This window comes from Acanthaster planci, linkage group LG02 (assembly GCF_054643075.1).
Source record: "Acanthaster planci isolate LZ-2023a linkage group LG02, COTS_SCS, whole genome shotgun sequence".
Lineage (NCBI taxonomy): Eukaryota > Metazoa > Echinodermata > Asteroidea > Valvatida > Acanthasteridae > Acanthaster > Acanthaster planci.
Genome location: NC_141778.1, coordinates 5,021,691 through 5,040,426, shown reverse-complemented (window position 1 = coordinate 5,040,426; position 18,736 = coordinate 5,021,691). Strand labels below are relative to the sequence as shown.

Here is an 18,736-nt window from a genome sequence, read left to right as displayed (position 1 = left end):
TTTGAAATGCGTGTTATGCATATCACCCCTCCGTCTAATCTTTACACACATTTTCAGAAGATCACATTTCTCTACTTTGGCAGAAGCATAGACCTGTAAAGAATTTAAAATTCCTTGTACTACTAAGTCGCCAGAATCCTTAGTAAACACGTAGAGAAGCCAAGTGTGTCCAGTAATAATATTGAGTGGCATGTTTTCAAAATGTCTCGTCACCCGACAGGTGTATGCATGTGTCCAGATGGAACTGAAATTTGCGACAAAGTCCCAAATAACTGAGAACACTTGTTTTTTTCCTCTGTCGACAGTGAACTTGGTGTTTGTAATGGATGCAAATAACTGTACATTTGTGTCATTAGAGTTTAATTTGATACACGTGCCTGACCAATTCATGGATATGTTTGTGGTGATGTGATTCATCAATCAACCTTCCACTGAGGTTTGCTGTTGGTTAGCCATGCATGTTGTGTGTACCGGTACATGTACTGTTATGGTGGTTATAATGTACGTCATCGTGTTGCTTCCGTTCTCCTTCTTTCTGCTCACCGCTATTGTGTCTATCCTTACCAAAAAAAATGACATGCCTGTTGTTTAGTATGGTACCTTACAGTAGTCAGTGTACATGTACATGCATGTACATGTAACGTACGGTATTTGCCAACAATTTTTGTGGACAAACTTTTTTTAATGAAGGGGGTTGTGGGCGACATCAGTTGTATCTCATAGGAAACAGGAATTGGAAACAAATGTGTGTGGGTGGGTACATGGGCAAGTACCGTGCATGTATACATGTAGGCTAATGTGCCAATACATGTGTGTAGAAAGTTTAAGGCATTTGGCAGCAGTATGGGTGTAGAGACTAACAGAGGGTCAGTTGTCTCAGCTGCGGTACTGGTGCTTTGCTTGATTAAGATAACATGATTCGTGTCAACTTTCATAAAGAATAAATAGGGGATTTGACTTGAAATGGATGACTCTTTCTTTATAGGGTGCGTTCAAAATGATTAAATTCACTCTTATCGTGGGCAAAACAAAACTAGTTTTCAGCCATGCTTACTCATGCTTTCCAGTTCAGGGAAAACTTACTCAATCACATCCCTGGAGTGAGCTTCACTATTAAAGGGCGTGCTGCAGGGTATGGAGTTCAAAGAGTTTGATCAAAGGTTATCTTTGTGTACACAGTGCGATCACCAGGTGTCATTTTATTGAAATGTCTTTTGCCTATTTGAGCCATACACAGTATGATATGATCGCATACATCTTCAAACCAAGCCCCACTGAGGGCAGTCATAGATCTGGGTCAAAAGTTTCCCAGTAGGGGTCATGTCCTACAAAAACAGTTTCCAGCCATGCTTACTCAGTAAACAGGTACATATAGTTTTCCATAACGTATATTTTCAAGACTGCATGCAAATATCTTCTTTGCCAACAAGTTTTAAAAACTCACATCAGGCCACACATGGTCAGCTCGTACAGTACATGTACATGTACTGTACATGTATTTCAAAGTGGAAGTTGTTCTTTTTCCACAGATTTTCATGGGAGGTATACGTTTAAATGTCAAAAAAGGCAGGATTGTTTGTTCAGTCATGTACATGTAGTGCTTCGTGCATTCCTAAGTGTAACCGTGCACTTGCGATATTAAGGCTCCAACCTTTTGCATGTCATTGAGAAACACTAGTGCCGTTCCCTCCAACGTTTTCCCTAACCGTATCCTGAGAAATACAACACGCTCCTGACCTTTGCAAAATTACATTTTGTCACCGAGTTTCCCGAGAAATTCAATGTGAAACATTATTATCCAATATGAACCCCAGGACCGTTGGAGCCTTCAGGGAGAGCCTTTGCCAGGACATGCATTACATCAGCTGTACCTTGCTGCAGGATCGTGTAGACATGCCATCTCAACCCCTGTCTTTTTTTCCATCAGTCCCAGCCAGACTTTTTTCTTAGCGAGTGTATCAGTATTTCGTGGCCCTGGGGCAAGTGTATTGAGGATAATCAACCCAGTCTCTTGCAATTTGTCAGCCCAAGTCAGATGTGTTGTTTTTGATAACATCTACATGTGCAGGGTACAAGTAATCCATTTAAAAACCAGGTCTTATTAAATTTATCATTTGCGCAGTGACAGTTATTATCCTGATATGACACTGACTGCATATAAATAAATTGCTTGTGAAAAGATCGTATCATGAAAAAATAAACATTTAATGAGCCTAAATTCATTCTCTGTTTACCTTGAATATAATGAACATTTATGTTTTATTATTCATGCAGATATCATAGAAATTCCAGACAATATTAAGTACTGCAAGGCTCTGACTGTCATTGACTTCAGTGGCAACCCACTTTCCAGGTATAGTATGCAAATAAGATATATTAGCATAATTGTCAGTGGTAAGCTAAGTATGTAGATGTGGTTACACGTACATGTAAAGTTACACAAATTGGGTTTTGCCCCTGGAACACAGATTAATTTTGGTGAGGTTGCAAAAATATGTGTAGGTAAATGACCCATTTGTGCTTGGTTTTCAAATTTTACTTTAAAGATGATGGAAATCTTTATCATGAAATTTGAAGCTATAGTTACTGTATAAGCCGTTTGCAACTTAAATTTGAATGGAATCTGGTACGCTGAGTTCTTGAAATTTACCCGAACATAACAATTTGAATTCATCATACTAATGACACAGTTGCTATACATGTATATGAACCTTGTTATTTGGGCAAGGTTTTGCTTACCATAGTTACATACAAGTACATATACACAAGAGACGCCGTGCACTAATACACTGTTTTCAATGAAAAAGAAGGGCACAAAGGAACCAGTCCATTCCAGAGACGGTGGTCGCTATGTAAAAGCTTGCCCTGAATTACGTGGTATAGCAACAATATCTTTAGTCTGGAAAATTCAAATTGTTTTGTTTGTTTATGTGCAATCAGATAACTCAGTGTACTAGATTTTACTCAAATTTAATTCGTAAAAGGCTTATTGGCTTGCTAGTCCGGAGTGCCATTCTATCAGCCAAGCTCACCCCCTTCAATTGGCTAGTCAAAAGTAAGGTCTTCAGGTGAACTTTGGGTGCAGCGCTCTACAAAACCAAGCGTGGGACATATGGCCTGCTTACTAGTAATGGATGAGGCACTGTCATATATTCTACATGTACCATCTGTCACTGTTGAAGTTACATGTACGGGGTACAATGACATTCAATACCTAAAGGAGTCCTTGCAGGTGTTCTGTTGTAAGTGAAGTGTCCAGGGCATCCACTCCTGAACGCATTTGAACTCCTGGATTTCCCAAGTGGGAGAAACTCTACTTTGTCCGGGTGTTGCTAAAATATGAACAAGCCTTTTGGGTATATCAAAAAGCAAGGCCACTGAGCCCAAGAATAAAGCTCATGTGCTAGTGGACTTATGGCAGCATTGATAGGGCTGACCTTGCACATGTAAGGCCTAGAGCTATTTTAGAATGAAATGGGACATGGTTTATGTACTGGTACATCTTGGTCACATGCTGATGGAATACTGAATAGACTCATTAGTGCTGATTGATACTGGCAAATGTACGCTGTATTCATGGTGTGTGAGCAACACACGCTTTACTTTCAAGGACAGAGATTTGTGCAAACGCAATGATTATTGTTGTCTGCATGATGCAGTGAACTTACCGTAGGGATTAGTTTTTCCTCATAAATAACATTTTACATTTCTCCTTGGAGTTAGTGGTACATGTACCGGTACATGTATGTAACCAGTACGACAAGCCATGTCCAACGGCCGAGTCAGTTTTCCATACCGTTAATCTTGATGGACCTTTCCAGGCAATTCATGTGTATTTTTACATGTAGTGGTACAAAAATCAATGGGAACCACTGAAGCATACAGTACCGGTACAGTATATTTTGTGCAGGTATTCATGAACATACATACACATACATGTACGGTACATACCATGTACACACGCAGGTACATGTATATGTATATGGCGTCTTCTTCATAAAATGAACCAAAATGCAATTCCGGATGTCATTTTCAAACCTTTTAAAAAAGACTGACTTTGGTCATTTAAAACAAAAATTAGCACCTTCAGATTTATAAAAATGGTTATTTGGGGATAATAAGGCATACTGTGTACATTTGGTGGACATTGGTTGGCTACCCGTGCAAATCAAATGGAGTTAAACTCATTTAAAGATTCACGTCAAAGTATTTGCACCAGGAAACTTGATTTCAAAACTTCTCTCAACAACAAGGAGAATTCAGTATATTTTCAAGTTATGTACCGTATTTTAAAGCCCTTCAGAAGTGTACTTTAATGAAACACGAGCCATGAAAAAAAGACCACAAAATCCTTGTTCTCTTACTGTGTATAATCACGCTCACTGTACATGTACATGTACCAGCATATGATATCTGCCAGGTCTCAAACTCTTCAACCACTGAAAAAGTTTGGCTGCATGAAAAATGTATAAGAGCACCCTGTACATGTACAATATGTTCGTTGCAAACGTCACATTTGAAGGAATTTTGATGACGTTCGAGACTTTTGATGGAAAATGCATGACGTTCGACAGTGTGGAAAATACTGTCACATGTAGTGCTCAAGAATTCCATGCTTGATGTTCATTTTGCTGCTTGTTTTAGAGATATCCCCGCTCATGTATACATGTACATGTAAATCAAAATTAAGAACTCTGAGCATTGGATTTTTTATCATGAATCAAACAGTACCGGTATGTTACGTCACGCTCGTCATTTGTTTGTGAACATCATTCAGTTTGACAGATTTTCATTTGAGAAACCATGGTATGAAGAGAAAAATCCCAGAAACTTACTTGAAGAAAATGTAATCATTCCAGTCATAAAAGAATGATGGGTTGGGGTGCTTGTTTGCACTCTTTTAAAAACTTGTGTTGTACATGTACATGTACATTGTTTTTGATTTTACTCGCTGTTTTTTCTGCTGTCGATTTTTTTACAGAATCAAATGAAGTTTGTGACTTTCGACTTTTGGACCCGATTATTTGCGAGAGATATTTATTCATTTCGGGATTATGGTTTTAATATGTGTAAATATTGTCACCAGTCACCACATACAAATCTGTGCAAAATAACCATGGGAATTATTATTTCCTGACATTTATTTTGCCAGGATTTCAACAGGTTGTTCCCGTCTGTCAAAAATTCAAGTTGAAAGATGGGCAAAGTCATCAGTGTTCCAGACATCAGCCATGACTTCCCTCATTACATCAGACATTGGGAATTAATTCACTGCTGTTCACTTCAGGAAAAATGAACCCCCGCAAGTTGAACATTATCTAATGGACCATATTTCGAGGAACCTGCCATATAGATATAGGGCATTTCAACTTTGTCATTTGTTACTGTGGGTACTTTTAGACAAGGCACAAGTTACACTATGAACATTTAACAAAAGAAGTGTGGTGCATTAACAGTGGACGCTCATTGTAAGTGTACCGCATTTCTTTTATTAGATGTTCATGAATAGCGTTAGTACATGTACATATATGTGCACTGAGGTAGGAACACACCAGAAAGCTGTCACCCGACCAAAGCATTGGATCTTGCCTTCAATTCTTTCAATCTTTTCAATGTACATGCTGCTCTTGTCTCACAAGCCGACAAGCATTGTCTGGAGCAGATGACAAGGGTGCAATACAGTGATTAGATAAGATACATAATTCCAGCTGAACTTGGCATAAAAGTCAGGTAGGGTTGTCCCTCTTGGGCAGTCAAAAATCGCAGGTATTCAGCTTAGTGATGGTAATACATCCATGTACATGTACACCATGTCAATGATTGTGTAGCGTGCCATGTACATGTATATGTACACAGCATCGTTTTCGCGTGCGTATGTCTACGTACGTATAGTCGTGCTACAGGAAAAGAATCTTTTTTTGTTCGCGTGTAATGTATGCTGATTGGATGATTGAAGCACTTGACATGCATCCATGTAAACAATGCTAATCCCGCCAAACATTTGAATACCAGGTGACCAATCAAACTGCTTGACTTTGCCTATGCAGTTTTCATCGCTTTTCCAAGTAACTGTAGTTGTGTGGAGATCCAATCATGTAGCGTCTTTTTGCTTACGTAGGCATAGCTCGTGAATGAGACGCAGCTTCTCAACATAACAGAGGAGAGTTGTTTATTTCCTTTTGAGGCCTGGAACAGGCTAAAGGTCATCCAGTCAATGATATCACCACTATACATGTAAATACCGGTAGGCTCTCTAGGGAAAGCCCTTTCCAACAGTACCAAACTTTACTCAGACACAACAGTTGAACTGTTCGAAAACACGCTCAGAATATGGACAAAATTTTGTCATGTAAAAGGTAAACGCTATAAATTTTAGAAAATATTGATACACACTCACTCCAGAAATCCTCCTTTTTATCACCTTTGCTTGATTTTCTTGTGAAAATGGCATAGCTAGAGGAATTTTTGACACATAACCTACATGTATCTAAAAATCTAAAAAACTGAAAATTGATTTTTGCATGATTTTTCATGTATATCCAACTTCAGGCACTGATGACTCAAAATAAGATTTTAGGGAACATTCCTCATTATGCCTTTGGAGGTCACAATTTATTTAATATGGATGCCTGATGTTACCAAAAATTCCTTGAAAAAATTCTACTTGGGGAGGATTTTTTCATCTTTGGCCGGCCCATACACGTGTGCATCGTGGAAATCTCCTCTTTCTACATGTGCATCGCAGTGTCTGAACTATACTTTTTTTTGACTGGGTTTTGAGTTGCCCGAACCCCTGATTGAAAGTTCTGTGAAAAGATGTGAAGTTTTCTGGAAGTTTTGTTCTGCTAAAAAGGGCAGTTTTCAAGTGGAGTTTTAGAGGCTTTCTGGTTCATCTACAAGAACCTAGGTATTATTTTTTAAAAGAATGGGTCGAAACCCCTCAGAAATATTGAAGTTTAGATGATGGATGTGGGCATTTGACTGCTGAGTGACGAGGTGTACCGTGATTTTCTGAATGGCGGTTGCCAGGCATGCTTGCATGGCGACCGGTCAACATGACGTATGCATTTTCAGGAGGGGATGCATGTAACGCATTTGTGACTACACTTCTCAATTGGGTGTTAACATTTTCCCATTTGTGAAAAATGTGTGAATAGTTTTCCCACTTGTGAAAAGTTTTCACACTATTGGTACTTACATGTAGTCTCTTTGACCCCTATGTACATGTATCCTGTGTATAGCTTTCCAAGAGTAAACTGTGGAATCCAGCATTGCAAGACAAATAAGCGTAGCCCTTAAGATTGCTTTCATTACTTCTTTGTTTTATATATAAATGGCTACCATGAACATTCACTAGGAATACAAACTGTCGTGCTAGCATTCAAAATTGAACCTTTTCAGTGCTTCCTGGTCTGTTGAGATGGGAAACCAGACCAATATTGAACATGGCCCAGCACGGATTGCACAATAAAAACTCTTGTTATTCTTAGCCACATCTGGTTACAATTTTGTGGCATAATTACAGCCATGGACATTGCAATTTTGATAACGTACATGCACCAGTATCCCACGCATCAGCGAAGCATGTACCGGTACTCACGCAATCAGGAGGGACCACTAGAAAGAATTCAGGATAGGTATGCCGGCTCGGAAAACGGGGTGGTGAAAGCGCAGCTTTGTGTGGTTTCTTACATGTAATCCCACACACTGTAACTTGTAAGCAATGTTCCAACACACATACATTTGCAAGTACATGCACATGTAGGTTTTTGAAATACACAAATCAGTAATGTACACTACCCAGTTTTTCGGAGCTGCATTCAGATATTCAGGTATGTACCGGTATCCCCGCATCTGTGGTATTTCTGTAGGTCTCAATCCTAACAGTGCACAATCTTCCAATTCAGTATGGTTTTTACATACATGTACACCCTAGGGGGTTTGGCTAATGACGTGCCATGGCCATGCTTCAGCAAGATTCGCGAGGTGCGGTTGACATAATCATCGTGGGATTACTGGGGTAACTTGAGCTACTTTTTCATCTTGTGCGTGGGGCAGTGCCGGCATAACTTTCTGGTCTGGACGGGAGCGTTGGATTAAAGCACTTATCTAAATTCAGCCTAAATTGTGCCATGTCTGAAGTTGAACGTACATGTACATATACATGTACATTGGCACTTAGTGCACATTGTAATTTACATTACAAGTCCTCTGTGTGACTGCAGTGGGAAACTGTTTTATAGGCTTGCACATTCTCCTGTGTGATGTACATGTAATGAAGGCCCCTTTCTGTCGGAAAGATTATTTGGAAGGCTCACTAGGTATCCAACCATTTTCCTTGAAACAAAATCAACGAGACCTGTTTGTCAGTCCTTAGAGGAAGGACACTGAAGGAGTTTGAACTGCCCGGGCTGTAACATCTGGCCAATTACCACTCTCTGGCATGCCTGGTATAGCGAGAGTGCAGCGAAAGCTTGCTACGCACCATCTGTGTCGCAGCCACAAAATCCCTTTGTACCCTATGATCGCCGCCACAATTTGTTGATGGTAATCGGCATCCTTAAAACCTCATGTACTGAGGTATAGGAATTTGAATTTTCATGCTTTTGTTGGTGCTTGGTATGATCTCATGACAACATCAAATTTAACTCTTGCACAGTTGCTTGAATTACATGTATGTTGTGTGCCCTATATCTAAATGTGCAGTTATTGCCCATAATGAGCTCTTTCTTCTGGAGTTATTTTGGGAATAAGTTGCCCGGTTGTTTACAAGGTTTTGTGTTTTGTTTGAATTATTTTTATTATGGCATTTGTACAAAAGCATAATTTATGAGATTTCACGATCACTCCCTGTGATGAAATAGCGCATTTTGTTCCTAATGAACTAAGCTTTCCAGTAGTAGTGAACATTTTGTTGGCCAGTCTTAGCCAAATTCTCACCAACTCTCTGAACACTGATGTATTGGACGGAGGAGAATAAAACTACAAACTTTGCTTGGATAATGGAACAGTGTATCAAAATTTTAAAAGTTCATTTACGATGGCAAAAGTACATGTAGGTCTAATATCAGGGATTTTTCTCTCTCTGTTTCCTGGTCACAGCGATAATTTGTATTTAATTGCAAGCAAAAAACTGCAAGTATTGCTGGGATATTACTGGCCCCGTTTGTCCAGCTAAGATGCAGGCAGTAATCAGGCATTTTTGGAATGTTTTGTAGTACTGGTCTGACTCCGGCAATGACCATCATTGAACAGTTGGCAACTCCTTCTGTGTCCTTCCTCTATGGTCAGTTAGATGAAAATTGAAAGTGAAATACATGTGTACTTTTACTACCGTAGAAGGCCATACCACTTGGTCTGTCTGATAGTTTTCAGTTGCTTTCGTGTTCAAGACATGTACATGTGCCTGTACACACGTGTGTGTATGTACATGTACATGTACATGTACATGTATACCAAAGCACACTGTGTGTGTGTTCTATGCTACCAGTAAAACAAAAGGTAGCGGAAGTTTCTTTTTCATACATGAACATGTTTGTACATGTATAAACATGTCTATGTACAGTACTTGTACATCAGTAATGGAACCTTTGCATTTTATTCTAATGAAAATTTACTGCATTTTACTCTTCTGAAGGAAACACCTCAGTGGAGTAGTTCAAATATTTACATTATTAACAATAATATTTACCGTAATCCGTTTCTGTTTTCTTCCCGTCCTTAGGGGGCCTATGTTGAAGCAAGAACAATCTAATTACCGGTACTAGTGAAAAGTACCGTATATGTACATGTATGAAGACTGTGATTCTACTCACATGTACATGTACATGCATGCCTTTCGCTACAGTCCTTATAACTGTAATCACATACATGTACAGTAGTATCAATTGAAGGCATGATCATTGGTCCCTGCATGCAGCACATACTGTATATATTGTACATGTACATGTACAGTGTACATGTACCAGCTGGTATGTCTAATGGAACCAGTGCAGCACTTTGCCTGTCAGGCATCATACAGGTACTGGTAATGTACATGTACCGTACTGTACATGTACTGTATGTGTATACAGTGTGCATAATATCAAAGTGTAGCAAACTACATGTATGATGACATGTGTATTTGTATCATGTATGGTCATGTAACGGTACATGTATATGTAGCGTACAGCACAAGGTACATGTACATGTGGCGTACAGCACAAGGTACATGTACATGTATACATGTAAGGTATGATGGTAAGGACTACATGTACATGTTCAGGTAGCATTGGTACAGTAGTTTTTTTATAAGAGGCACTTATCAATTTAAGGTTGTTCATAATGGTTTTTAAAGAGGAAAAGGGGTCCAATCTTGAGGGAAAACAGATTAAAAAGCATAGTGAACTAGTGTACGTGGTAACACTTGGAAACCTGGACCTACATGTGCATGTACACTATACGGGTACGTACTCATGTGCATGCACAAGTATTGTACAGTACATGTATAGTTTATTCAATTGCAAGTCAATTTGTTTAACTTGAAACAATGGGAGTGGGTGGGTGGGTGAAAAAAAATTAATAAAACGGGAAACGTCAAAAATGTAGAAACACTGAAAATTTTGAGTGGTCCCTTACATGTATTATTTTAATGTTCGGTCAGTGGCATCGGCTGTATCATGTGAGCAGCGGAATCTGTGTAGGCAGAGTGTTAATACATGGACATTGTACATGTATATGTTAATAGTATTCAGTGACATACATGTACATGCTCATCTGTGAAGAAGTTAAGATGTGATAATTTTGAAGCATTTTTAGACGATTGTACTTTACTGTATTCCTCCCCACTTCCTGAAAATCAGTGTAAGTGTTATACAGTGTGCGTTTCTAAATTGCTTTTCTTTGTCAGGCGTTGAAGATATTTTTCAGTGACACCCTGTTCATTTTGTATTTGATCTGAAGTCCTGTAGATTGTCGTTACTTGTACATGTACATACATTTATGCACTTGCTTAAAAAAACACGCTCATGCGCATGGCACTTGTACTGCATAGGTGCTTTGCCCCATTGAATTACATGTAAATCTGAGTGAAGCCCAGTGACTAATCATACTAATTGGCCTGTGCTAACAGGATATTGATTACAGTCATAATTGCAGAGGTACATGTACATATCTATCACTGCCATCAGGAAGCTTCCGGTTATTAAAATAAATGCTACTTGGGACTGAGCTGCTTAGTGTTTGCAGCTTGTACCCGGTACATGTACATGCACAGTATGTGCAAATGTAGCTTTGTGGTTTTGATATTCGGTGGTTGTTATTCTGTTATTTTGCACATAATATTGAAAGTAACAGTGTGAATTTGAACTGTTTTTATGTTAAATTAATTTTATTCTTACATGACTGAATCATTGGAATCGTAACTTTGGAACCTTTGTACTGGGTATGCTACATGTATGGTTCAGTGGGGTGTCGGTCACTTTGCCCCATTTCCACTTAACCCTATGGCACTTCGCCCCTAACCACTTCGTTCCATTTCCACTTGGCTCCATTGATTATCGTTCATTCTGTTCTTAGGCATAGGCCTACATGCAACAAGTAAAAACATCGACATTTGAGTACCCAAATAATGATTGGAGAATCCAACTTGCAAAAGCTAAAACAATGCTTCCTATTTCCCGACCACCGGACCCAAATTTTTTTGTGAGACCCTAAAATTTTTATTGGCAAGTTAAAAAAAAAAGTTTTCTTTGTTTCGTTGTTGCAGTGGTAAACACCTGTGCACAAAGCGCTGGTTCCCGCCGCACCTGTGTAAGAGAATGCGTGATGGAGTGTGGCAACCAGCAGTGTTGTAGTACTCGTACTCAGTACTCGTACTCGAGTACTACTCGAGTACCGTTTTCAGAGTACTTGTACTCGTACTTTTTCTCGGACGTCCAAGTACTCGTACTTGAACCGCAGTTGTCTATTCATGCCGCGGCGACTGTACATGTACGTGATCCGTCACGCATCGAAAAAAATTGATGTTGCAAGATTTCTTCACGTTAATTCTTAGTATTTTGTCTGTGTGTGTATTTTCTTCTATTAATCAGTTTAGTTTGAGGTTGTTTTGCTCGTACTTGAAGGGAACATGTTTCCACTAAATTTCCTGCCCGCTGAGCTTTATCCAATCGCCCGGGTACAGCTGTCTGGATGCATCGACAGTTAACCAGAATGATGTGAACAGAATTGTGTGTGTTGCTTTAAAATAAACATGCAGACGATGAGAAATAACCTTGATGCTAGTCCATCCATATGTATTAATTCACCATAATGGACAACGCAGTCGACATTAATTCAATACTGTAGAGTTCTCTATAATAACTACATGTCGTTTGTGGAACTCGTCTCTCGACCATTTTTTGAAGAGGCTTGTAACAAACTCGAGCACGGACAGCAAAGTGGAAATGGGGCGAAGTGGTGATGGGACGTTAACTTGAGATGGGGCGATGTGGGGATGGGGCGAAGTGGTTAGGGGCGACGTGGAAATGGGGTGAAGTGACAGTAAATCGTCCAGTGGATGATGGAAAAAAAAGAAATTTGAATGGAGTAACCATGGAAATGTGCCTGCATACATGTACATGTACAGTGTATACTGTGGAGTACATACGTGTACATGATGTGTGAACTATGCATGTATGTACATGATGTGTGAACTACATGCATGTATGTACATGATGTGTGAACTACATGCATGTATGTACATGACGTGTGAACTATGCATGTACATGATGTGTGAACTACATGCATGTGTGTACATGATGTGTGAACTATGCATGCATGTATGTATGATGTATGAACTATGCATGTACATGATGTGTGAACTACATGTACATGCATGCATGTACATGATGTGTGAACTATGCATGCATGTACATGATGTGTGAACTGTGCATGTACCGGTACATGATGTGTGAACTACCTGTACATGCATGTATGTACTGTACGTGATGTATGAACTACATGTGTACATGTACATTTTTGTTGTACATGTGGGAAAATGGAACATACCAGTGCAAGTACCGGTACAGAACCAGTACATGAACTTGTATGTAAAACTGTCATGACAAATATTGGTGAAGAAAACTCCCCACATGTGCCTACAATGCACAGGTGATCAGATAATTCATTGGGTACCATACATGTACATGTATTTACAATGAGTAGTCTGTACATGTACATGCTCGTACACTGTATGTACATGTACAGGTACAGGTACAGGTTTTCATTTTTTTGAAAAGGGGTTGACATTTTAAAGAGCGTTTCAAACAGTGTACATGTACGTTTTGTTACGAGTACATGCACCGGTATGTTTATGTATTGTTTACATTTACAAGTATCGGCAGTTTCATGCCGAAACTTTCGCTTTGTTAATGAGATTTGCTGAACTTACATGTACATTACATTTGATTAATTTGAATGTCAAAAAATCAACAACAAGATTGCGATGGAGTTACTGGTAATTTAGACTTTCCTGGCTTGACAAATGGACATGTGACTGCAGAGGTGACACCTTTTGGAATTTTACTTGAGTAATTGAGCGCCTGATTCGAGCGTTGTCACTGCATTCTGAGTATTGGTGCAAACACGAGAAAAATAACTGAACTAGCATACAATGTACATGTACATACCGTATGTAGATACTTTGTGCAGTGCTCAGGTACCGTACATGCGCAGGTGTTTGTGCAGATAATGCATGGATGTACAGTACAGTGTACATTTATAAGAATTCTACAGAAATATATGTACTGTACTAAGTACATATACCTGCTCCAATATGGCCATTGGAAACAATTGACCCATGTCCATTACCCTTGCAATTTTGTTTGGCAATGCAAACAGTAGTTCTCTTTCATGATGTATACCAGTTCATGCATTCACTGATGCCTCTACCTGTACAACATGTATGTTACCGCTTTGTGTACCGTACACCCATTATAAATAAATAAATACAGTTTAAAACAATGAAAAATACAATTTTCTGGTCAGATGATTTAAGTGAAAACAAGAGGAGATATTTACATATACACACTGTGTACATGTAGGTGTCTGTCGTTGCCTTTTGTTATAATACTAAATTTTCAGCTGGCTCTGCGCATGGTACATGTACGGTATATGTCGGTACTCAACGTGTACATTGTACATGTACCAGTTTGTACATGTACATGTACAGTGTGACGTACATGTACATGTACATTGTACAGGTGCATGTACAATGTACATGTATGGGACTTCTGGCCATCATATGTGCATTGGGTGACGTTAAAATCATTGGGAAATTAATGGGTCCATTGCTTGAATGAATCTGGATGAATGGCATCAAAGAATTGACAGGATGGAAGACAAAGACTTTGTATCTGGTCAGACTTGCTGAAAATCAAGCTGGTTGGAGCCACATCATCAATTCCTCTGAGTTACCTAACGACCATTAAGCCGTGGGACATGATGAAGTAATGTTACGTGTACAATGTACCGTTATGTAAATATTTGTCTAGTCAAATTGGCAAATGAAAATTTATTCCTCTAGTGTTTCTTAGAATAATTTATTATTCTTAGAATGATTTCTTAGAATTTCTTATTCTTAGAATAATGTTCAGAAGACTGTTCCACACACATGTACATACACGTACATGTCAAAATCAACTGAAATGCATAAGACAAGTTAAAAATCTCTTTCGGTCAGCACATTGTACACAAACACGTAGCATCTCCTCTTCCAAAAGTGCGTACATGTATATTCCTGGAGTGTGTAAATTCATGCCAATATATTAACTGGGTGATGTAGGAGGATAGTACCCTGAGGCCGTCCAGAATCCATCGCTGATTGAGGAAGAATGCCACTGCACCTGAAATGTGTGTCTGTGGGACCACAGAGATGCCGGTAGTTGTACTCTGCATATATGTATACTGTATGTACATGTGCCGTATACACATCGCCCTGTACATGTATTGTATGTGTACATTTATAATTCTTCCTATGAATATACCGGTATGGCTTCCCTGTCAATTTGTAAGGTTAAGAAATCCTACACATGACACTACATGTAGGTGAAATGTACCGGTACATTTTACGTGTGTGCTGTAAAATACATGTATATATTTTTCATCCACTCATCTATGTACCGGTACAGTGTACATTTGAGCTATGGGTTACAAAATCAAAGCCCGAATCATGTATCGATATATGTACATGTGCATGTACCGGTACCTGTAATCAACCCACTACATGTATGATTTATCACAGTATACACACATGTATGTGATACATCGCCTGTCAAATTTGGGAGACATTCTTCTCATGATATTTATGCCTACTTGTAAGCTAAAAGTTCCTACCACCTACCTCTGTGTGGGTTTTTTTTTTTATAAATAAATTGATCATTTTGTTGCACATGTAAACTGTAATGTGAATTTGCTGATAGGGGCAAGTCCAACAGTGCACATCTGTACTAGTACATTAACTTGCCGAATGCATACTCCTGGACTTGCATGCATGTGGCATTCACAGGTACATGTATGTTTATATACGAAGTCTCATGACGTTCCTATAAAGTTTCATGTACATGTATGGGAACTAAAAGAAATGTTCAGCCATACAGGGACAGAGACTTCATGTACATGTAGGTGCTTACAAATCAAAAAAGAATTTAACTGGAGGAGGATTCGAACAAGCCACCTCCAGAGCACTGTGTCAGGGCTGTACCTTCTGAGCTACCCAGCCCTGTATTGAGAGTTCTTCTTATATGTCGATATATTCCTTCAGGGGAACTAAGGTTCCCCTAAAATAAATCCCAAAACACCATGTGATCAGGGATCCCACCATAAGGACACCGTATGATGCAAGCAACATAAGCAATGCTGCAAACCGGGGAAGTGGTGAAGGAACGGAAAACTTGTTTAGAGCGCCAGAATTAGTTATGGAAGGAGAGGGCTACATCTTGGCATGGTTGCTTGGCACATTCCTCCAAGTGTTCATCTGAGGAATCCAAAGAAGATTGGGATCAGAATTACCTTAAAGAGGCGTTTCTGGAAGTAATCAAATCTCATTTTGGTTTCATTTTCCTCCCCCCTTCATTTCTGTAGACTACCCTCTGGTTTCACAGAGCTGCATCATCTCGCCCACCTTACGCTGAATGATGTTACCCTGGAAAACCTACCCACAGACATAGGAAAGTAAGTATGCAGGTTGCTACACATTTGCATTAGCTGACTGACTTACAACCCAATTCACATGTCTCCCCCTGAGATCAACAAGTGCGTTTTCAATATTGCCTGTCAGGAAATGTTTCTAAGGCAGCCTCTGATCGTGTCTGGATTTGATTTAAGTTCAGATGGGTACATTTCAATGCCTGAAGCTTCTCAGAGAGACCAAGCAAAATGTAACCTCAACTTGGGCAAGACGTTTAACCTAGCAGTAATTTGCAATCAGTTTCAGTGCTGTAGCCAAGAAGGAAGGAGAGAGGGGAGGGACAACTGCCCTCTTTGGATCTCTTGCCCTCCCTCTTGACCCCTCCCCTCCTTCCGATCCCCTCCCCCCAGAGCCTGGCTATGCCACAGTTCAGTTCAAGAGTTACTTTAATACCATTCAGCACTTCTTCATCAACAAAATACCGGTAAATTTGTGCGGTATGTTCCATGACTTCAGTACAGACATAATCTCTGAGACTTCCTGCACATACCAGTCCATGTACTGCAGCTTGTTCAAATCACAGCTCGCTTCGAACGGGTCACTGTCAAAAGAGGCAGTGCTGATTTGCCTTGCCCTGAATACACACAGTTTGCAAAAGACACAACACAGAGAAAAGGCACTCCCGTCTGGTGTTTGTTTCAACCTTGTAACCATGGCTGAGGTGGATTAAGAAGGGGAAGTAATGATGCATGGGGTGGCATGAGTCACAGGCAGTCAAATCTCTACACCTGGGTACATGTGTACATGTACGTGAGTGTACACAACAAAACCCAGTGAAACATTCATGCCCTCAGATACGCTGAGGATCGAACACAACTCAACCCCAACATTTTTAGAGCCAAGGAGCTTTCAGGATCCCGGAATGTACATGTACTTCAGTGTGCGCTTGCAAAATGTACTTGCACTGGTACATGTACTTGACACCGTTCTGTTTGATACTGCTTTTGAGATTTCCTAAATGCACTCCTTTTCTTACTTGAAACACAGCATAAAATTTCATACCGTACATATTATTAGTACCGGTAGATTTGTAGCCATGTCGTGTGCAGTACTGACACCTGTAAGTTCAGGTTCAGACATACATGGACATGTAATGAATAATACATGACATTTGTGTAGTGCTGAATACAGGCATTTCAGTGTGAATGAATAAGGGAATGAATGTGTGCTTGGCTGGTCTTAAACATGTGTTTAAGACTGGCTCAGGAGAATGGACGCGACTAATGCCCGAGCTGCAGGTGAGGGCAGTAATAGCGTTCAGGCCGGCTAAGCACATATTTATTCCCATTCATACATGTACATGTAAATACCTTTTTTGTTAGAGAGTCCAAGGAATTTTATATATAGTAAACTCCGGCTAAGTTGGCAGTCTTGGGACTCAAGAAATTATGACGACTTACGCGAATGCCGGCTTGTGTTGTACGTTGTCGTTTTGCCGACTTACACTTACACATGTATTACCTGTGTACTAATTCAATGGCTTTGATTTACCCTGGTTTATTTCTACCTCCATGGTCGATCCCAGCAAATTTGTTCTCGATTTTTATCCTGCAAATTCATTAATTGATCATGTGCGCCTAAGGATGAAGCTAGGATGGCAAGCCACTTGCTTATCACATCACAACCTGACATATGTGTACATCTACATGATACAGTTACGGTACAAAAAACATACACTCATCCACACATGTGCATTGGTTAAGTTTGTTCCATAAAGTCTGGATACCAGATCCGATGATTCTGACTACCCGATGAATCATTATCAAGGGTCGTCCGGGAATGTTTGGGCAGGGAACAAGACTACGTTCAATAAGGCGACCCCAAAAATGGACAGAGCGCATGCGTGTAACACTAGAGGGGTTACTGGCATGGTATTGATGTGCTCATGCTGGCCGGCGGCGTGTGCATAGGACTTGTCACTTGAAACTTCTTGGCAGCCGCGGTGAAGGAAACCGATACTGAAGCTCGACTTTTTTAAAATGCCGACTTACATGAAGGGATTTTTGTGGTTTTGTGGAAAAGGGACCGAGAAAAACATGGCGACATATGCAAAATGACGACTTATAAATGCCCACTTAGAAATGAAATTTTCAATGGAAATGCATTACAGACGATCGGGACTTTTGTCAAATGGCCGACTTGGATGATATGATGGGTTATGTGATGTCGACTTAATCGGAGTTTACTGTATAATGGATTTTCAGTGTTTTTGTTCTAGAATTTTATTTTCATTCTCCCGAACACCTCCGTCCAATTTTTGGAATATTCCTTGTGCAAACTGTCCAAATGGCGTGCATGGCAAGCCGCGTGTACACAGACTCTTGACCAATCAGAATCTATTGAACTTTCTTGTATCCAGGTGCCAGCGCGCGATAAACACAGCGGGCACTATCACTTTTCAGCGGGCATTATCAAATTTACATGGATGTTAATACACGATCAAGTTGCATGTTGTTGAATGAAGAGACTGCTTGAGGTACCGGGGTACCAGTATTTATGAATGTGTCTTTAACTGAGTCTTCAATTTGT

At 39.8% G+C, this 18,736-nt stretch overlaps 1 protein-coding gene across 9 annotated transcripts in view; it reads left to right on the top strand.

Moving 5' to 3' along the window:
• LOC110989494 (protein scribble homolog) overlaps positions 1-18,736 on the top strand; it is a 101,139-nt gene that overhangs the window by 22,509 nt on the left and 59,894 nt on the right. For all 9 annotated transcript variants that reach the window (XM_022253916.2, XM_022253912.2, XM_022253915.2 and 6 more), the window contains exons 3-4: positions 2,275-2,353; positions 16,102-16,191. In XM_022253916.2, the coding sequence (XP_022109608.2) occupies positions 2,275-2,353; positions 16,102-16,191 (169 nt within the window). The remainder of the gene's footprint in view (positions 1-2,274; positions 2,354-16,101; positions 16,192-18,736) is intronic.